This window comes from Bubalus kerabau, chromosome 1 (assembly GCF_029407905.1).
Source record: "Bubalus kerabau isolate K-KA32 ecotype Philippines breed swamp buffalo chromosome 1, PCC_UOA_SB_1v2, whole genome shotgun sequence".
NCBI classification, from domain to species: domain Eukaryota; kingdom Metazoa; phylum Chordata; class Mammalia; order Artiodactyla; family Bovidae; genus Bubalus; species Bubalus kerabau.
In genome coordinates, this window is record NC_073624.1 from 94,989,210 (window position 1) to 95,011,537 (window position 22,328).

General features: G+C 50.3%; 1 protein-coding gene across 1 annotated transcript; it reads right to left on the reverse strand.

The window, feature by feature from the left end:
• Positions 1–3,696: 3,696 nt before the first annotated feature.
• Positions 3,697–16,551, reverse strand: LOC129641724 (keratin, type II cytoskeletal 5-like). Its single transcript, XM_055566357.1, has 9 exons — positions 16,072–16,551; positions 13,286–13,494; positions 10,605–10,665; positions 9,678–9,773; positions 7,290–7,454; positions 6,388–6,513; positions 5,714–5,934; positions 5,079–5,113; positions 3,697–3,899 (listed from the first exon to the last, which is right to left on the reverse strand). Exons 1-9 carry the CDS (start codon positions 16,549–16,551, stop codon positions 3,697–3,699), a joined length of 1,596 nt encoding a protein of 531 aa, XP_055422332.1.
• Between the last annotated feature and the right edge of the window lie 5,777 nt (positions 16,552–22,328).

A 22,328-nucleotide genomic window follows, 5' to 3' on the forward strand; every position in this document is an offset into this window, starting at 1 on the left:
CTCTACTGAAATGTAATGAAAATGTTCCTTTTTAAAACAAATTGTGATGGGTGATGAAAAGTGGACACTGCACGGTAATGTAAAATGGAAGAGATTGTGGGCCAAGAGAAACGACCCACCACCAACCACGCCGAAGGCTAGTCTTCATCAAAGAAGACAATGATGTATATATGGTGGGATTGGATGGGAGTCCTCTGTTATGAGCTCCCTCTGGAAAACCAAGTGATTAATTCTGACACATACTGCTCCCAGTTAGACCAGCTGAAGGCAGCACTCAGTGAAGAGCGTCTAGGGTCAGTCCAGAGAAAACACAAAATCTTTCATTGGGGTAGTGCAAGACTATATGTTTCTTGATGACCAGGCAAAGACTGTTACAGCTTGGACAGGAAGTTCTGATTCACCTGTTGTATTCACTAGCCATTACACCTTCAGATTTCCATTTATGTCAATCTTTACAGAATTCTCTTAATGGAAAAAAATGTCAATTCCCTGGAAGAATGAAAAAGACATCTGGAACAGTTCTTTGCTTAAAAAGATAAAAAATTTTGGGAAGAAGGAATTATGATGTTGCCTGAAAAATTGGAGAAGGTAATGAAACAAAACGGTAAATATGCTGTTCAGTAAAGTTCTTGGTGAAAACAGAAAATGTGTTCTTTATTAATATTTTTACTTAAAAACCAAAGGAACTTTTTGGCCAGCCCTATATGTTGGTTTATTCAGTTGCTTGGCCTCAAGGAAAGTTAGAGTTGGGACTTTAGGCCCTTTTGTGGGGGTGGGGCAAAGGGTATGAATTATCTACCTGGCTGCTCTGGGATGCGGAGAAGGCAATGGCACCCCACTCCAGTACTCTTGCCTGGAAAATCCCATGGATGGAGGAGCCTGGTAGGCTGCAGTCCATGGGGTCGCGAAGAGTCAGACATGACTGAGCAACTTCATTTTCACGTTTCACTTTCATGCATTGGAGAAGGAAATGGCAACTCACTTCAGTGTTATTGCCTGGAGAATCCCAGGGATGGGGGAGCCTGGTGGGCTGCCATCTATGGGGTCGCACAGAGTGGGACATGACTGAAGTGACTTAGAAACAGCAGCAGCAGCTCTGGAATGGGCTTTCCTGATAGCTCAGTTGGTAAAGAATCTGCCTGCAACGCAGGAGGCTTCGATTTGATTCCTGGGTCGGGAAAATCTGCTGGAGAAGGGATAGGCTACCCACTCCAGTATTCTTGGGCATCCCTGGTGGCTCAGCTGCTTTCAATGTGGGAGACCTGGGTTCAATCCCTGGGTTGGGAAGATATCCTGAAGAAGGGAAAGGCTACCCACTTCAGTATTCTGGCCTGGGTCACAAAGAGTCCGACGTGACTGAGCCACTTTCACTTTCACTGCTCTGGGATTAGAGGCCAAATTAGATGTACTTGAGGATCCTCTATTTCCCCAAAGTGGTTTCCATGTTTTTCTGCAGATGCTTCAGACCCAAGTACCCCCATGGGCTCCCAAGTGGCCCTAGAAGCTCCCTAGAAGAGGGAGGGAGGCTTTGGGCATGAGAGAAGCCTCCCTAAGCAGGCTGGGCCCTGGCCTTCTCAGGCCGGGTGGGGTCCTGACTCTGAATCAGCTACCCACCCCTCATCCCTCTAGGGCTCCTGAGATAGAAGGCTCCAGACACAGACTCTTGTCTCCAGGGGCCTGGTTAGTCCATAGGAGCCTTCAGAGGACTCAAGAGGGGGTGCTTGTGCTTGAGGAGGGGAGAGGAATGGCCTCCCTAGGACTCTTTGAGCCCCAGAAGGCTGTTAGCATAACTGACAGCATCTTGACCCTTACAGTTCCTCCTGTCCTTTCCCTGACCTGACCTAGGACAGTACTGTATGATAAATCACTTCTTTGCCATCAGGGGCTTTGTGGTTAATAGATATTGCTTAATAATCATTAAGGCCAGGTGGCCCTATGCTCTGTTGATCCTCAAGCAGTGATGACAACCTTCCCTGAAATATTCTGGGGCCCACAAGACTAGTTACCCATTCATAAACCTTAGTATTGCATGTCCTGTTTCAAGCACCTACCCCTGAACCCCACGTTAAATCTAACAGTATCCCTGTGGCCACTTGGGGGTGTAGAGTGCAGTTGTGAAAGCTTCCGTGTCGTTGTTGGCCAGATCTTACCGTGTGAGTAAGTTACCCTGTAATAAACGGATCCATTGATGATGTGGAGCTGCTTGCCTTGTTTTTTTGGCTTCAAGATACCTTCTCAGTTAGGTGGGCATGTTTTGTTCCCTCCATCCCCCAACAGGCCCCCCAAGTATGTACTGATGTCAGTCATTAGGTCAGAGCTCCTTTCCCTGTCTCTGCCCTCCCCATCCTGAGCCTCCCAAGGATGGATGCTCTGACCTGAGGACATTTCTGGGAAGGGTCGTTGCCCTCAGGAATTGTTCAGGTGGAAGCAGGTTACAGGCTTTCTCCCCAGCACCTAGGACACAGCTCTTTGCTGATGCCTGAAATGCCTTCTTTCCATCAGTCCCATCAGTGAAGCCTCTGTAGCCACCTTGTCTTTCCCTTCCACACTGCGACCTTTTTCTAGGTTAAAATCAAGTCAACAACAATAATAGTAACATTTACTGGGTGTCTACTATGTGTTGGAACCAAACTGAGCTCTACATCCATTATCCCATTGAATTCTTATGATAACCATGATATAGTTTCTATTTTATGGACAAGGAAAGTGAGGAGCAGAGTGGTGGAGTAAAACTCCCGAGACACACAGACAGGCTGGGATGGGCGGGGATCCAGTCCCAGCATTTCTGATGTCACTGCGCTCTACTGCTCTGGTGGGGAGGAGCCTGGGTTAGGACTCAGGGATCTACTGTTAATATGCATTCTATCCTCTCTGTTTCTTGGCTTCCTCACCTCTGGATTAGGAGACTGAACTCAAACATTCTTGTGCTTGGCAATTCTTAGTCTAACTCTGACACTTCACACTGGCGCCTTTTGCATTGTCTTGGCTTGGGTCCTGGAGCGCTGGTGAGGGAAGACTGGGGCTTGGGGAGGTAAGGGGTGTAATGAGAGACTCTGGGAAATGGCAAGAGGCAGAGGTGGGTGGAGGTCCTGTTGAAGGATGTCCGGGGGAGGGGATTCTCATTCTGCCCTGGAGTAAGCCCTGCAGGTGGATAGAACCTGCTCCCAGAGAACTCCATTTCCGAGGTCGTCCTCTGAGTGTGGGATAGGACACAGACTCAGTCAAGACCTAGAGAGCTCGGTGACATTTTTATTGAAGCAATTTGAGGGGATAGGCAGGCACCGGAAGCAGGAGAAGTGTTCTGTCTATGGTGGGAAACGCAGGCCTGGACTGCACTCAGCGTCTCTGGGGGCACCAAGATCAGCTCTAAGCAACCCCAAAAAGGACTGTGGCTGCCGGGGATCTGGGTCAGACAGGAGGAAGCTCCTGAAGGAATGCCCCAGCCCAGATCTTGGCATATGGCAGCTGGAATGGATGCCTGTGGGCCCTGGAGGGCTCTGGGATGAGAAGCAAGTGGGGTACCTTTGCGGGAACCTGTTTGGAGGCAGAGGGATGAACAGGCGAGCTGGGGACTCACAGGCTACTTCCCTGCTCCCGGTGCCTCTTGTGATTCAGTGCATGGGGGTCAGCAAAGCGGTGGGTCTTAGGCCTGGGGGCCGGGGGCCTTAGAGGGGAGGCAGAGGAGTGGGGGGCCCTTTAGCTCCTGTAACTCTTGCTGGACGAGGTCTTGGAGATGATGCGCATGCTGGAGCTGGTGCCGCTCATGCCGCGGCCGCTGGTGGAGCTGAAGCTACCGCCGCTGCTGCTGAAGCCGCTGCTGCCAAAGCCATAGCCGCCCCCAGTCATGCAGAGGCCGCCGCCCCCACTGTAGCCTGAGCCCCCGGAGGAGGAGACCACGGCTGTGGAGAGAAGGCACAGGGCACACTGGCAGCCTTGTCCCTGGGTCTTGTGCCCAGGCACCTCCCTCCCACAGGCTCCCCAGGGGGCCTCACGGTCCCCATCACCTGCTGCCTCAACGAACACAGGACATGGCAATTTTTATAGCTTGGCCAGCTGTGACCACAGATGTCTCTTCAACAGCCTGGGAGGATGCCCTTACTATGATACCCCTATTTTTCAGGGGAAGAAACAGGTGCAAAGACACCAAGTGGCAGGCCCAAGGTCACACCTGCCGGAAAGCAAGGCTTGGGCCCCTGAGCTGTGTTGGTCCTTCCTCTCTACCCGGGGCTTTCCCACTGGGTGAGACAAGAGGCTCCAGATATTGTGCAGGCATCAAGGTTCCCAGATGGGCGGGCCCGAAGGCTATCCAGGTGAACCTCCTCCAGACTGGAATCCCCTCTGCTGCCTCCCTGAGAGGCGATTCTTTTGTTTCTGCTCAAATCCCTTCTGCAACGGGAAGCTCACTGTCTTGGAGTGCAGCTCCCCACAGCCTGTTGAATGTCTGAAGATGCCTCTTCAACCTCCCTTCTCAGTGTCTGATTCTCCAGGAGAGGCATCTCTGTTCCTTTAACTCACTAGTTTCCAGCTCTCTCTCATCCTGGTTTTCCAGCCTCCCTCCCAGGGACGCACCCACGGGGGCCCCAGGGAACTCTACATCCCATGCCCAAGACTCCACACTCCATGCATGCCGCTGGAGCCTGCTGAGTCCTTCTGCAGAATGAATCCCCCTGGCTTCCTTCCTGGAACCTGAGGGCAAACCTCTCTGCTTTCTTGTTCAGTTAATTTGCTTCAATTTTCAACACAGGTCTTTAGCTTTTTAATAGCCTCTTGTTTGAATTTCTGCCAGAACTAGCTGAGAAATCAGGTGTTTGGATGAGGGACCCGTTGCTTTGTGAGTAGTCCTGTCCCATAACTGAGGTCCTCAGGGATTTGGGTGGAGTGGATTTATGACTCCACCATGAACCTCTCTTGACCTCACTGGGACGAAGGGCCAAAGAAGAAAGGGGTCTCCACAGAGCCTCTCAGAGAATCTTAATGCTATCTCTGCCCCTGCTCATTCACTATCTGTTCACCAAAAATGATGCTGTTAGCTTCTGTCTTGTCTCCCACTTTTCTGTCGTCCCAAGACGTTTACTCACAGATATTCACGGGCCCGACACCTTCTCCAGTGAGTCTGTTGCAGGAGGGGAGAGAAAGACATATTTCATTTGCTGAGAAGTTAGAGAACCCTGAGTTCTATGTATTTAAAGCTATCAGCACAGAGGGCTGGCTGTGCTCTTGGCATTGTGCTGAACAAGCCTTTGAATCATCCTATTAGCTGTAGGAAGCTGATGCGACTCTAGGAGGGGACATTAGAAGAGAGATCAAATCCAAATATATGGTGAAATGGGGAGACAGACTCATGCTCACTATGTTGGGAGGGACAGTCAGATGGTAGGCCTCTCTGGGCAAACAGAGCCCCTGAGCCTCGCCTTGTCCTGCGTGTGGCCTCCTTGATCACAGGGCCTGGGGAGAAAAGACCCTGCCGATGGCCTTCCAGGTAGTCATGGACCACCTCCTCCTGACACCTTCTATCCTGGCCCCTGCTCTGGGTCCCATCGGAGCTCTGGGAATGACTTCAGGATGCCTCAGGAGATCTTCTGATTTTAAGTCTGTTTCTGTTCTGAGCATTTCTATTCGGGGCCTGACACTGTGGGGATCTTGGCCACTGTACCATTGCTACAGTGCTCTGGTGGCATCTATCTGAACCACGGCGGAGGAGGAGCTTGCCCACCTGCACTCCTCGCCCTCCAGCAGCTTCCTGTAGGTGGCAATCTCGATGTCCAGGGCCAGCTTGACGTTCATCAGCTCCTGGTATTCACGCAACTGCCGCGCCATGTCCTGCTTGGCCTTCTGCAGGGCGTCCTCCAGCTCGGCCAGCTTGTGCTTGGCATCCTTGAGGGCCAGCTCCCCACGCTGCTCAGCATCGGCGATGGCAGCCTGAAGCGTGGCACACTGCCAGGAGGACACAGGACTTTATGAAATTGTCCACAAGGAAGGATGGAAGATATGGGCTTTAGGTTAAAAATGTGGAAGAATTTCCTGAAATGGATTTCATGCAAAGGAGGTTGGAGTATCATCTTTAAAAATAAGATGAATCTATGTTCTCCTTGGATACTTTGTGACTTAGGATGGAGAAATGGTTTTCAGGGTCCTGTTCAATATGAACTTCTCTGAATTGTGGGTAAGTAAAAAGTAAATCAGTTTTGCCATGTATGCCTCCAGAGGACAGCATCTTTCCAAGAGGAACTGATGTTGGACAGATCTCAGAAAGAAGGTCCTGGCCTCCCTGGTAGGGGCAGAAGACTACAAGTTTATATTACTGGACGATCATTCATCTGGGGAGAACTCTCTGCATGGGCTGAGGCAGGGGAATGGATGATATGGCCAATGGTTGCTCAGCCCTACCTGCTTCTTCACGTTTTCAATCTCAGAGCGCAGCCTCTGTATCACTCGGTTCAACTCAGAGATCTCCATCCTGGTGGAGCGGAGGTCTTCCCCGTGCTGGCCGGCAGACCGCTGCAGCTCCTCGTACTGAGGGTCAGGAGAAGGAGGAGAAGGGGTGGTGAGGCCAGAAGGTGGTGGCTTCCCAGGGCCCAACAGGGCTTCTGAGGCAACGCTTAGAGGCACCTCCCTTTGCACGAGCTGTCTCCATCAAATCCATTGCACTGTCTCTTGGCCCTGCCCCTCACTCTCCATATCCAAAGTCTCCACTCCAGAGGTGGACCTTCCTATACCCCAGCTTTGGTCCTTCATCTTCATATTCAGGTGTCTCACCCCCACAAACTCAGCATCATTCGGGGGTGCTTGTCACTTTCTAATTTTAAAGCTCATTCATATTTGTTTTTCCTGGCACCAGGTCTTGTATTCCCAGGGACTCCTCAGCTCTAATCTGGAAAATGTCATTGGGTAACCCCTAACCAGCCTTTTCTCAGCCTCTCAGCCCCAGCTATTTCTACCTCTCATCTCTGGATGCAGGAAGCTAAACCTACCTCTTGCTCCACCCTCCCTCTCTTGTGCCTACTGGGACTAGTGGCGGGTACTATCCAGCTGTCCCTTGCCTCTCCTCTGCAAGACATCAGAGGGGTGTTCATCCTCCTCGGGGCAGGACTGACCACCTTTTGCCTTTGTCTGGCTGTTCCCGCAGGTCCTGACGATGCATCCTGAGGAGTGCTCTGACAGAGTGAGCCCCAAGGTGAATTCAGATCTCTCCAAGCCCATCAGACTGGTAGGACAAGGCTTTTATCAAATCTGCCTTTGAAATCTCAGTTCTCTGAGACTGTTTCATGAAATTGACCTTGACACCTCACCTTGATCTGGTACCAGGACTCAGCCTCGGCCCGGCTGCGGTTGGCGATGTCCTCGTATTGGGCCTTGACCTCAGAGATGATGCTGTCCAGGTCTAGCTTGCGGTTGTTGTCCATGGACAAGACCACGGAAGTCTCAGAGATCTGGGCATGAAGCTGAGCCAGCTCCTGCAAGGAGGCCCACATGGGAAAGCTGAAGTTGGGTGTGTTTGCCTGCTTGTGTGTGTGTACCTGCATGTGCGTTGTGTGTGCATGTGTGCACTTGTGTGTGTGTGTTGTGAAACTGTGCCCAGCACCCCAGAACAGACCCTGGCACTGAGGGCCTCCCTTGCACCACAGGTCAGAACAGTCTATTGAAGCCTGAAAGGGCTGGGGGGACAGTAGGCCGGTCACCGGGATAACACCTGTTCTCTGTCTGCACAGAAGGAGCAGCAGCTCAGGTAGCTGTAGCCAAGATTCTCCAGAAGTCAGTCCCACGGTCAAGGGCACGCACCTTGTTATGACTTGTCAGTTCTGCGATGTCTCATGTTCTGAGAAAATGCAACCTTTCATTCCAAATAAAGTAATTATCTTGGGAAAGAAACCTGAGTCAGAAAGAGCTGGAAAGCTATGCTGTCCCAGCCCCATTTCCTAACCTTGCTCCTCCCTGCTCCCCGGGGAAGGGAAACGGAAACCACCTGGAAACAGCAGAAAGACCTGAAAAATTCAAGCCTAGGATCTGCCAAGCAGATTAGATGGCACCTCTGAGCCTCAGAGAGACTAGTCCTACTAGCCTCCCATGATTTCTGTGAGCGTTAAATACATTCACGTTTATTTGTGTGGGGCTTCCCTGGTGACTCAGATGGTAAAGAATCCTCCTGAAAGGCAGGAGACCTGGGTTCGATCCCTGGGTCGGGAACATCCTCTGAAGAAGGGAATGGCTACCCACTCCAGTATTCTTGCCTGGAGAATTCCATGGACAGAGGAGCCTGGTGGGCTATGGCTATGGAGTCGCAAAGAGTCAGACACGACAGAACAACTAACACTTGTATAAGATGGGTTTTGAAGCAGAAAATTCACAAGTAATTTGTTAATGATGACTTTACAGAATCATCTAAAACAGCGGGTCCCAAAATGTGATCCTCAGACTAGCAGTATCACCTACTGAATCAGAACTGGTGTTCTCACAAGATCTTTAGGAGATTCTAATGAGCTGTAAAATTTAAGCATCACTGATCCAAAGCCCAAATCTTTAAGCAACAATATCAATTGTTAATTAATTGTTAATTCCTTTCTTTATTAACAATTGGTTCACGCATTTCCTGATTCAAGAAGTTATTCTTTTGTTGCTGTTAGGTTGTAATTTGCGTTTCCAAAATTGTTTTTCCTGATAGCTGACCTAGCTAGGAGAGTCTCAGCCCACAGGATTGCTGTTCAGCATTGGGGGCCAACATCACCCCGGTTTTCAGCATTGAAGTGAAAAAGCAAAGAAAATGATGGGGTCTTTTTTTGCCCCCAAGTGGGTGGTCATTGAAGTCACCTGAAGACCCAGAGCCCATGTTCCTGCTCCTGGAACATGACCAGATTGTGTTGGGCATCACACACATGCAACCCCATGAGCAGATTACCTGTTGTTACCAGGCCTACCTGCGATGCACACTGCACCCTGCATCCCTACCTCCACATTACTAACCTCATCTCAGCTGCTCCCCACTCACTCATTCTACACCACTCACATGGGCCTCCTTCTGGCATTTCTGGATCCTCAGTTCCTTCAGGTTATCACCCACCATCTGCCTGCCCCTGCTCCCTGTTGTCTATTTCTCCATCACCCCTGAAATGGGGTAGTTATTTGCTTCTCTCCATGCTACCCATCTCCTGGAAGCTCCAAGAATGTAGGGCCTTGATTGCATTTGCCCAGCGTTGTATCTTGCAGCCTTGAGCTCTGCGTTGGGCTTATAGAAGCACACAGCAAAACGCCTCTTCAGGGGAGCCAGTTCAATATTTTGTGTGCTTCCAGAAGCACCTGAGGGTTCACTAGTTGCCACTTGATCTGCATAATTACATCATCCTGCAGTTGCCATAGGAAAAGTAACAGGTAAATCTGAACTGGGCTGGGTGAGCTGGGTTGCTCAGATCATTCTATGGAAACTGCAAGTAATTTGCTGACAGGCAGCTCTTTTGTCTGACCAACAGAACATTCTCGAATTTCTCACCTTATCTGACCCACCAGCTGCCCTGGGAAAACTCACATTCTCCCTTGGTAGGGGAAGCAACATCTACTCCATCAATTCCAACTCAGGCATGGGGTGAGGAGCAAAGGGGTGACCAGGGAAGGGGCCAGCAGCCTCTGTGCTCAGCCGCCGCCCCCAGCCTCCAGCCCTTCAGAGGGGAGCCCCTGGCCATGCTTACCGCTTCATAGAAAGACCTCAGGAAGTTAATCTCGTCCATTAGGGCTTCCACCTTGGCCTCCAGTTCCACTTTGTTCATGTAGGCAGCATCCACGTCCTGGGCACAGAACATGCAGTCACTCTGAGTCCCACCCTTCTTGCGTTAGCCAGCCCCTCTGTCTGTGAGTTAGGTTGGAGGCCTTCAGCTCCCGGGGACAAGAGCATTTCTCTCTCCCAGGCTATGGATAGAGTGGAACTTACAGGGGGATCCAAACTGCGTGTGGACCAGGTTCCTGGGGATCGCCCATCTGCTCATCAGCTGGTGCTACGTGGAGAAACCTCTCATGTCACCTTCATGCAGTGAGGACAGCCTGAATCATCCTGGGCCCTTGGGCCTCCGCTGCCTGTGGCCTCACCTTCTCCCTGAGGCTTCCCCCCTCTTTGCACTCTGTCCCTGCCTCCCCTTCCCACATTGCTGCTCCTGCTCTTCCTCCCTCTCCGGATTAGCTTCAGGGCTGGATCTACCCCTCCTTCTGCCCATCCACACTGAGCAGAAAGGTTCATAGTTTCTGGAGCTGGTCCCCATCCTATGCCCATTCCTGAGCCTGACTTGAGGTCTCACAGACTCAGCTCAGCACAGGGCCCGTTTTGCTTCTCCTTTCCCTGCATAAGATCCATGTTGGGGAGGGGACTGGTGTTAAGATTTATAGCTCGGACTTGGGTGTCCTGGATCCTGACTTGCTTCTGGTTATCTGGGTAACCTGGGGCAACTTATTTAACCTCCACGCACCTGACTTTTCTCACTTCTAAAGTAAAACGTGCTTCCAGGATTGGTTATGCAAATTAAATAAAGCCTCGTATACAGGGCCGCAGACTTATGTGGCAGCCGTCACTCCTGGGAGGGGCTCCCTGGGCCCGGAGTCAGATCAGAGCACCCCTGTCTCCTCACCTTCTTGAGCACCACAAACTCGTTCTCAGCTGCTGTGCGCCTGTTGATTTCCTCTTCGTACCTGTGGGGAGAGGGAAGTGGGTGGATGTTCAGAGCGGGGCTTCTAGGAGTGAGGTCCAGCATGGGGATGTAGGTGGGAAATCAGAGCAGACTTGGAAAGCACGCTGCTGAAGTGTTGCTCTCCTATTACACATGTTACCCAACCCCCAATCCATCGCACAACCAGCCCTGTCCAAACAAAACCCACACTTGAAACAACACAAAACAGAACTGCCCCTCATTCTTTCTGAGGTCTTTCTCACAGCTGTATTCTCAGAGGTCCCATGAAGGAGCGCGATGCTTCCTTTTACCCCACGGTCTCGCCTAAGCCAAAAGGAGGGACAGAGATCGGTAGAGGCGGGCAGTCTGGGCCAGGCCGGCGCCTGCACCCCATGGCACCCTCCTGTTGCCTCACTGTTCCATTCTCAGCTGCTGACCCGCTGCCTGGGAAGCAGAGTCTTTAGGCTAATAAGAGACCTCCCTTTTGTCCCCTCCACCAAGTTTTCTCATATTCAATTTGCCCCTGAGTAGCAACCCCACTCTCCCTAGCCTCCCCACCCCCACTGATCTCTGGGAAGGAAGTCTCAAGTCTGCTCTAGGTCACGTTCCCCACCCCACCTCTTAAGCATCAGCCAATCCCACCTTCTCGGAGGCGTGGGATGGCTGGGCTGTGGAGGGGGCTTCATCCCTTCTCCCTACTGGCTGAATAACCCAGGGCAGGTCCCTTAACATCTCAGAGGCTCTTTCCCATCCACGAGTCAGCTTGTTGCTAGCTCTATACGAACCCACAGGATGGATACCACCAGACTCTCCCCCACTTTTCTATTGCACCTTTTGTCTACAGAATCTTCAGTCCTGTGCCTTCTTCCAAGTTCTCTGGGAAAACGAATCTGATTTTCCTTATTGTTTCCCAAAACTGTCTTTTCATTAAACACGGTCATCTTTGCTTCACCCAACTCCACGCAATTGTCTTTCTCTGTTTCCCAGCTCACAGTCCCTCTGGCCAGAGGGTAAGCCTCAGGTGGCCCTGCACAGGCCTCTTAGACACCTGCCACAGGGACACTGCTGTCCTCTAACCAGCAGCACACTCTCCAACAGATCCCCCATATCCCTCCAGTGTGCATCTTTTCTTCTCACCCTTGAGTTTTTTGTCTCTTCCTCCTGGATGCCTTCTTGGATTGAAATACTGTTATCCCATATTTGCATGATATTATAAATAATCTGTCAGCACTTGCTTCTCTTGTCTATGTTTGCATCACTACATACATTGTACTTAATTGTCAATATAATAAAAATTGCTAACACGTGTTAACAGCTTGCTATGTACCAGGCACTAGATACCCTATTGAGTTCTTTACAAGCAAGTGTTGCTTTAATATTCTCAGTCTCTCTATGAGGTGGGTACTATTAATATCCCCTTTAACAGACAAAAGAACTAGGACTTAGAGAGTTTCGCTTTCTTTAGATATTGAGTCAGTAAATGATTAAGCCAAGATTGTAAATCTGAGGCTTTCGCTAGTGGTCTAGTGGCTAAGATTCTACACTCCCAGTGTGGAGGGATCCGGGTTCAATCCCTGGCTGGGGAACTAGATCCCACATGCCTCAACTAAGACCTGATGTAGTCAAACAAATAAATAAATATTTTAAAAAATCTTAAGGAAAACTGATTGTCAACCTGACTAGTTCTCTAGCACTGTTTAGCAGAACTTTTGCCTCGATAGAAATGCTCTATACCTGCCTGTATTATTATGGGACCTATTAGTCATATGCGGTGACTGAGCATTTGAAATGTGGCTAGTGTCCTCGAGGGCCTGAATTTTAAATTGAATTTAATTTTAATTTAAATTGTCTCATGTGGCTTGTGGTTAACATAGTGCAACTCAAAAATCTGGGCTCTCATGAGCTTATACAAATGGTAACAAAAACTGATTTGTTTGGCCCAAGAACAAACATTAAAACTAAATTAAAACCGTAGAAATAAGAAATTATTTGTATCTTTAGATGTGAGCATACCATTATGTTTAGCAGAGTGTGTGTGGTTCCAGGGAAAAGGCAGTATTTACACCCCCTTGTTCCTCATACCCCAGCCTTGGCCAGGGCCGGGGTGGATACTTGAACGTTGTCAGCAATCAGATTGAGGTGAACAAATGTGAGCATGAGGTTCTATGGGTTCAGCTCCTCACTAATGCGTTGCTACTTCTGTAACCTTGGATGGGTCAGTTGCTATCTCAGAGCCTCACTTTCCTCATCTTCAGAGTTTGCAGGATTGTATGTATCATGCTTTGTGTGCCCATATGAGTTATCATTTCTAAGCCCAGCCCCTCCCCCAAACCTCAACATTCTTTTTTTTTTTTTTTGGCTGCACAGCACATGTGTGGCATGCAAGATCTTAGTTTCCCAGTCAGGGATTGAACCCCTGCCCCCTGCATTGGGAGTATGTACACAGAGTGGGACATGACTGAAGCGACTTAGCAGCAGCAGCAGTCTTAACCACTGGACCCCTAGGGAAGTCCCTAAGAGTCCCAGTTCTTTTCCTGGGTCCACCTCTGTGTCCTGAATGTGTGCCCTATTCCCCATTGTCTTGGGCACTTCAGGAGAGCCCAGGGCCTCCCCTGGAGCCTCAGGGCTGAGCTACCACTCACTTGTTCTTGAAGTCCTCCACCACGTCCTGCATGCTCTTCAGCTCCACCTCCAGCCTGGAGCGCTCTCCCCCTAGGCTGTCCAGCTGCCGCCTCAGGTTGTTGATGTAGCCTTCAAACATGGGCTCGAGGTTGGCTCTGGTCGCTTTATGCTCCTGCAGGAGGCTCCATTTGGTCTCCAGGACCTTGTTCTGCTGCTCCAGGAACCGTACCTGCCGCCACCAGAGGTGAGAACCCATGAGCATGTCTTTACTGCCATTGCCTCGCAGAGGGCTCTGGGATACAGGAAACCGACAGTGCGGGGGGAGCCCTGCAAGATCTCAGGGTCCAGGTGGCAGGCTCCTCCTCCTTGTTCTCAGGCTGGCAGGAGCCTGGGATGTAAATAGCCAAGCCCATGTTGGTGCGATGGGGCTGGGAGACTGGCTAGTGGCTGGGTTTGCAGGTGAGAGTAGGCAGGAGGGCCAGAGGGCCAGGAAACCATCTGAATACATCACACCATGCTGATGTGTGGTAGCTGAAGAAAAGAACACTCTACCATGTTACTGAGTGAGATCTTTGGTTCCCAATAAATGGGCAAGAGGTTCTTGGCAGAAAATTCACCCATTTGCTTTCAACATGATTTCTCTAGATCTAGAATCTGGACTCAGTTGCCACCACAATCCAGGAATGCTGGAGTAGATCACTCTGGAGTCACCTTAGGGGGACCTGGATACAATTTCAGCCATGTCCCTCATGAGCTGTGTGGCCTTGCATAAGCCTCTTCTTGTCTCTATTCTCTCAGACCTCAGGTTCCTGTGGTCTTGTGCTACTAATCTGGTTTTCCTGAATTGCACTCAACTGCTCCTCAGGCTGGGAGACAGCCTCGGGAACACGTAAAACCTTTTTCTGTAAACCAGTCCTTCTGTTGGGAGCAGCTGGAGTGACACACGGCCTCAGAGAATGAAGGAACAGAGCTTCCGAGGCTTTGGAATTGGCAGTGTGCCTACAGAGGGTCTTTAACAAATGTGTCCCACTCCCGCTTTCTCTTCCCTCGTCCTGGCTCCAAGTCCTCCCCAGCCACATGCCCTCATTCCCCAAGACCCCTGCAGATGAACTGTGGAAAAGCAGGGCCCACATCCTTCCCCTCAGAACCGGGCTCCTGGAAATCTCACGTCTGTTGGAACAAACATCACATCAAGTGGAGGACATGGGTGATAAAGGCTTCAGCAGTCCCTGTGGTTAGGTTTATACATTCAAAGGTCTGAGACCATATGATGAGGCATTTCATAGCCTGTTAGACCTGCAAGAGGACCTTGGAGTCCATCTGTTCAACCCAACTGAGACCTAAGAAGTTGGGAATTCTCCCAGCAGGAGAGCTGATGATAGGAGCTGGTTGCCCCTCAGTTTGGAGAAGGCAATGGCACCCTACTCCAGTACTCTTGCCTGGAAAATCCCATGGATGGAGGAGCCTGGTGGGCTACAGTCCACGGGGTCACTAAGAGTCAGACACGACTGAGCGACTTCACTTTCATTTTTCCCTTTCATGCATTGGAGAAGGAAATGGCAACCCACTCCAGTGTTCTTGCCTGGAGAATCCCAGGGACGGGGGAGCCTGGTGGGCTGCCGTCTATGGGGTCGCACAGAGTCGGACACGGCTGAAGTGACTTAGCAGCAGCAGCAGCAGCCCCTCAGTTTAGCACACTTTCTTTCAGACTCCAGGATTGGAGCCTGAATGATTTAGATTCTTGAGCTGGTTCTTCCCGGATGAAAGCAATTAGCTCCAGTGTGAACTGGAAGTAGTGCACACTGGAACTGGGGGAATCCCTAGGGTTCAGGCCAACAGCAGGGGAGACTCAGGGCTGAAGTCACAGCTTTCCTCTCACCAAAAGGAAAGTCTGAAACCCTGAGTGCCTCCCTTGCCGATCAAATCAATAGTGAAGCTGCCACAGGACTTGCTGCTGTTGACTGGCAGGGAAAAGTGACCTCAGCCTGTGAGCTGAACTTGTAACCTTCCATTTCTTGATCCTCTGCTCTCTGAACCAATCCCTTTTGCTGTCTAATTTTAAGCCATGTTCATGGCTATCCATCAAGAGAGCAATACAATACACTGTTGGTGGGAATGCAAACTAGTACAGACACTATGGAGAACAGTGTGGAGAGTCCTTAAAAAACTGGAAATAGAACTGCCATATGACCCAGCAATCCCACTGCTGGGCATACACACCAAGGAAACCAGAATTGAAAGAGACACGTGTACCCCAATGTTCATCGCAGCACTGTTTGTAATAGCCAGGACATGGAAGCAACCTAGATGTCCATCAGCAGATGAATGGATAAGAAAGCTGTGGTACGTACACACAATGGAGTATTACTCAGCCATTAAAAAGAATACATTTGAATCAATTCTAATGAGGTGGATAAAACTGGAGCCTATAATACAGAGTGAAGTAAGCCAGAAAGAAAAACACCAATACAGTATACTAATGCATATATATGGAATTTAGAAAGATGGTAACGATAACCCTGTATGTGAAACAGCAAAAGAGACACAGATGTATAGAACAGTCTTTTGGACTCTGTGGGAGAGGGAGTGGGGGGTATGAGTGTAAAAAAAAAAGAGAGAGAGAGCGATATTCTCGCAGTGGGTCAGACAGCTCTGGTGCCCAAAGATGGACATTTTTCTCATCTCAACAAGGTAGGAAACCACTTCCTCCACACCCCTGGCCCCCAGGACCTCAGAGAAGAACAGAAAGCTGAGATACTCCTGAGTGCCACATGCTTTCCTGGCGGGAACCCCATCGCCCTCTCACCTTGTCAATGAAGGAGGCGAACTTGTTGTTAAGGGTCTTGATCTGCTCCTTTTCCTCCTTCCGTACCCGTTGGAGGGACGGATCGATCTCCAGGTGAAGGGGGGTCAGGAGGCTCTGGTTGACGGTGACCTCTTGGATACCTCCAGCGCCAGCCATCATCCCACCTCCAAATCCACAGCCACCGCCAACTCCTCCCACTCTGTATCCTATGCCCCCAAGACCCAACCCATAGCCAGCACCCCCGAAGCCGGTCCGGTTGGAGCGGTAGCCACTGCTGATGGAGATTCTCTTGTTACCCCCAAAGCTGTGGAGGCTCCTGGTTCCAAAGCCACCTCCAAAGCCACCCCCGAAGCTCTTCCCACTCTGGATCATGGAGATGGAACTGAAGCTGGGCCTGCAGCCTGGGAGGAGGTTGGCTGAGGAAGCACTGAAGTTCCGAGAGCCCCCTGACTTGATGGTGATAGAGGATCGTTGGGTCATGGTGGGAGCCGGTGTCAGCGGGTCAGAGGAGTAAAACTGTCACAGGGATGAGCAGCCTTCCAAGTCTAGCTCTCCACAACTCTCCTTGACTTTTATCCCTTTCGAGAACTGGGCTTGGCCAGAGAAGATCAAAGACCACTCTGTTGAGTTCATCTCAATGGTATGTCTGGCCACGACCCATCTTCCTGCACTGCTCATCATCACAGGGAACACCCCACCCAGGGCAGGACCAGGCCTGGGAATTGGGACCTGGGGCAGGCCTGGTCCCAAGCCCCCCCACCCCCAATCATCCCATGTTCTCAGCCATATGCTGCAGATATTCCCATGGCTTTTCTTCTCCTCCCCTTTTCTTGAGTCTTGGACTCTGAAACCATACTTGATTACGGTCTTCCCATCATGGTCACTTATGAGGGAAAAATTTTTTTATTGAGGATTTCATCTGTGCCAGACCATATGCAGGTCAGTTATAAGCATTGTTATTTGATTCTCATTGTGAGGTTGGACAACAAGAATAATAATTGCCAATATTTATGGAGCAGCAATTATAAGTAGTGCTTTACACCTGTTTCTCATTTGAACTTCACACAGCAGGAAGGGGTAACTCATATTATTCTTGTTTTGCACATGAAGCAATTGAGGTGTAGAGTAGTTCAGAGACTTAGGACCCAGCAGTCTGACTGCAGGTCACCAGCTCTGATTCACTATTCCTCATACCGATGGCGAGGTGGCTTGTTTGAGGGAAGGAGCAAATTCAGGATTTCACTCCGAATTCCTGTGCCCTCTACCCCTCATCCCAGCATCTCATCCCGTGGTCACCCCGAGGACCAGGGACATATTCTCAGTGTCATTTCTCTCCTTCCTTCCATCCTCTCCCTCCAAACCTTCCAAATTTTAGCCCCTGGTTTTACATTCATCTTTTCTCATCCTAGTTCATGGCCCCTTCCTTCCCTTCCATTTAACTTCTTGCTCTTTCACCCTGGACAGCTGTGTTTGAGATCCCTGGTTCCCAGAGCCCACCAATGTGGTCCTGAGCACTGACCCCATCCCTCCAAGCCCACTCAGGCTGCCTCAACTCTGAGTGATGCCAGGGGCTGAGGTCTGATGGGAGGTGTCCAGAGGCTGTACACTCAGGAATGTGGGAGCTGCCTGCAATTATGGGCCTAAATGGCCCTTCTGTTGGGTGAAAGCATTGCCCCCAGGGCTGACTTCTAACTCCTCTCCTGGCCTGTTATTTTCCTGCTCACATCTGCAAGTTGGAAGCTGTCAGGAAACAATCAGCCCTTTGCTGGCAGAGGGCTGGGCTGCCCACCCTACGTCAGTGTCCTCGGAACTCAGTCTGGTTTGGGGAGGGGAGGGCATTGCCCTGCATGACATACAGAGTGGGGAGTCTGAGCAGAGCTTCCGCCCAGGGGCTTGAGCTTCTCAAAGAAGGCATCCTGACGGGAGGAGGGGGTAGGTGGGCAGAAGGAGGGAGGGAGGGAATCTGGCCAGTGCTTGGCCCTTCTGCCCCTCCCATCTTCTCAGCCCAGTCTTCTTAGCTCTGCGGGAAAGGGAAGGAGGTCAGATGCGCTGAGCCCTCCCTGTGCCAGGACCCCATGCTGAGAGGAGGTTTGGATGGGGAGAAGGATCACTCTGTGCTCTATCACCATTCCAAATAGAGGGCTGGACACCAGACACATTATACATGCATTTAATAGACACGATCCTGGGAGGAAAGAGAGAGAGGCTTCACTCTCATCCAGCAGGCAGCTCATAAGCGTCGTGAGACAGGTGGGCTGACACTGAGATGGCCTGAGAGATACAGACTGCATCTGGAGGAAGGGAGGAGGGAGGCAGAGCTGATGGGGAGTCTCTGAAAGACAATCTGACAGTGAATTTTGAAAGAGAGCGGGTTTGGCACAGAGTGGGTTCTAGGAACAGTCTGGGGACTGAGGGAGGGCAGAGGCTGGCTTAGGCTGGGGAATGGGATTTAGACAGGATGCCAGGCTTCCTGGCAGCACAGGTGGACCTCGAGGAGGGGAGACAAGGAAAAGCACCTAGGTGAGCAGGGACAAGTGCAGACAGGCCAGGTGAGCAGGCGGAGCTGGCTTCAGGGTAGGGGTGAGGGAGCAGGGTGACTGCGTTTAGTGCTTATAGCTCTTCCGGCTGGAGGACGTGGTGGAGACAAACTTGATGCTGGAGCCACTGCCCCCGAGGCCCCGGGGGCTGCAGTTGCTGAAGCTGGAGCCGCCCAGGCTGTGCCCACCGCTGGTCGTGAAGGAGCAGCCGCTGCCCCCACTGAGGCCCAGGCTTCCACTGCCAATACTGCTGCCACCTCCGTAGCCACTGGAGACGGTGGAGGTGACCACAGCTGCCGGAAGAGAGGAGATGTGGTCAGAACCAAGGGCAGGAGAGAAGACACCTGGGGCATCATGGACAGCTCCCCGAAATCCACGGGGTGGGGACGGGTGGTTTGCCTCTTTCCAGTTTCCTGCCCGCTTCGTGAGCTCACTGTCCTGTGTCCCAGTCTAGTTTCATCTGCACCACAGCACCAGGTGTCCTCCCAGTCTGAATGGCTTCCTGCCTCTCCCCTGCTACTTGGTGCCTCTCTTCTCCTTCCAGAACTTATCGGGATGCCCGTCCTCTGGGAAGCTCTTGTACCCGCCTGCCTTCCCTTTGATTCCCCTGCTGTTCTGTTGCCACCTCCCCCTGGCCTTGGTGTCTCCCTTCCTTCTGGAAGCTCACAGCTGGTTGTGGGTACATTTCCCTTTGAGTCCTCCAGTCCACGCTCTCTGAATCCCAAGGCAGGGCTGGAATATTCTCAATAGACCAAGTGACAGATGACCCCCTGGCTGGCTAACTCTGTCCCTTTTCTCCTCCCGAACTGCTCTCACCCTAACTTTCAAACCACCCATCATCTTAAACATCTAGTACCTTACTTCGGGCCCTTCTGAAGGAAAGCTGAAATAAAATATAGACTCTGTTATTGGATGAACTGTATGCTCCCCAAAATGTGTTGAATACCTGTAAAGTGTCTTTACTTGGAAATAGGACCTTGTAGTTGTAATCAGGTTAAGATAAAATCATTAAGGTGGGCCCTGGTCCATTATGATTAGTGTTCTTTTAAGACGAGGCAAGATGTCCAAGTGAAGACAGACACACAGGGAAATGGCCACATGATCATAGAGACAGAGGCTGGAGTGAGGCAAGGAACACCAAGGCTGGACAGCTACCATCAGAAGCCAGGAAGAGGCAAGGAGGGTCCTCCCTATAGATTTAGGGACACATGGCCCTGCTGACACCTCTGTTTATAATCTCTAGCCTCCAGAACCACGAGACAGCATATTTCTATTGTTTCTCACCACCCAGTCTGTGGTACTATGTTATGGCAACCTTAGGAAATAAGCACAGACTTTAGGTGCTTTCAAGAAAGGAAACTTTAGAGGTCATGCCAGCCAGTCCCCAAATTAGCTTTGAGGGTCTCTGGAGCCGCTGGACAAGGACCTTAGGGAAGGAGGACCTCTGGGTGGTTCAGAGGGATCTGCCTTATTGAGTCATTGGTTAATATCATCAATCGCTAAGGTGACTCTCACGTCAAGAAAACTGAACTCACTTGCAGAGTGTAAGTTGTAAGAATCGTCTCTTGGCCACTCGATGCCAGCACTGAGCTCTGTAAACGGTGACTTCTGTGCTTACCAGTGCGGGCTGTGCAAGCTTGCTAATGAATGCCTCTCCTGCTTCTGGGAAGTGGCACCCAACTGCCAGGCCTCTTAGAACTCTCACTGCCTTGAAACCCCTTGGTAGCTTTCTGTGTTACACTCCATAGTGTTAAGCCGAGCAGTGGGGCTTCTCCCAGACTGTTCTGGAAGAGGCTGCCTAACTGGCAATGCCCTAGTGCCCAGCACGAAGGCTCTCTCTAATGCTTGAGAGCAGACAGTATCTCTCTAGTGTGATCCAGTCTGGGCAGGGGAAGGTGTGGCCTGAGGATCCTGCAACCCATGTAGAAGGATGAGCGCAAACTTCCCGTTACTCCCCTCGTGGTGCCCTCTCACTTGCAAAGAGGTAAAGTCGGTGACTGTAAGGTCTCTCCTAATAGAAACTCAGAATCTCAAACCTTCTCAAAATGAGCCTCCCATAGGTGGGATCCCCTCCAATGCCCCATACATCCCTGGCACCCTCTGGCATGCCCACCATCTCCCCAGTCCCCAGCTACATACATTCCAGATGACACGAAAGGATGTCATACTCACAGATATTAACTGGAGAAACGCCCTCTCCACTCAGCCTGAGGGGAGGAAGGGGGAGAAGGAAGGTTACTGTGGTGTCCAGCGGCTTGTGGTCATTTGAAATGACATTTGTGCAATTGTTTTAAATTCACTGAGAAAGCCTTCAATTATTTTTATTGCAGAAGTAATGGAGGTTGAAATTATTTAAATACCAGTAGTATTAAAAATAATAATAATAATCTAATGAATGAAATAATGCAGAGTTGGGGTTCATAGTAGTCAAATCTGTAATCTCAGAATTTTTGGTGTAAATGAGATAAACACCTTAAGAAAGTTAAAATTAAAGCGAATCATATGTTAGAGTCAGCTGGAAAGGCAGGGCTGTCATAGAACAAGAAGATCGCTCTTTCAACAATGGCCTATTGTCAGGTACCGAGGTTATTACAGGTGTGGAGAGGAGTCTGAGTCATAAATGTAACAATAGCAATCATCGGCCTAGCCTTGTTGTAACAACTAGAGTAGTTTTGCTTTAGCATTTTGAGGACAGAAGTGGCATTCATTATAAATGCAGACCTAGCCCTTGAAAAGGGCTACCTACCTATTACCCACATTATGCCACTTAATTCTCTCAACAACCCCTAAGTAGGTATTACAATCTTGGTTTTACAGATGGGGAAATTGAAGATCAGAGAGGTTAACTAACTTGCTCATGATCACAAAGCTGGATTTGAGGTCAAATTAATTTGACTCCAAAGCCCACATCTTTGGCCATTAAAATCAGGGGGAGCTAATCATTTGCCGTGTCCCATCCATTGTTCTGAGAACTTCACTGGTAGTCTCTCACTTTAGCCCTCTTAATAACATAGAAGATAGAAACTCTGGTTGTCCCATTTTACAGATGAGGACTGGAGAAATCACACAGCTGGTCACACAAGTGGTACTGGAGCACAAAGCCCCCACTGGGCTTTGGGGATCATGTGACCTGGCCTCTTTATTCCATCACTAAAGACATAGAAAGCAGGGGTGGGGAGCATTGGTGGGAGGAAGATGCTGAATTTCCTAAGCTTATGTAGCTAGTTCGGAGAAGGCAATGGCAAGCCACTCCAGTACTCTTGCCTGGAGAATCCCAGGGACTGCAGAGCCTGGTGGGCTGCTGTCTATGGGGTCACACAGAGTTGGACACGACTGAAGCAACTTAGCAGCAGCAGCAGCATGTAGCTAGTTAGTGGTAGACCTGTTGGCCCAAATCCTAGGACAATTTATTCTCAATTCAGAGTCATTCATACTACATATCCAGATCCATTGTGTGACCAAATTTCTCCTTTGATTTGATTTTACCTAGATCCAATCAGCTTCTAGATTTCTATAGGGTGCTAAAAGCAGTTGCACCTCAAATTTGGGATTGCTGATTATGATTTCCCTGGAAAGAAACTGCACCTGTATTCTTTGTCAGAGTCCAGTTCTACCAACATTTTGCTCCCTTTTCCAGGCAAGGAAGGGCCTGTATCAACCTGCGTGCATGCATGCATGCTAAGTCCCTTCAGTCATGTCCAACCTGAGCCCCTAGGAATG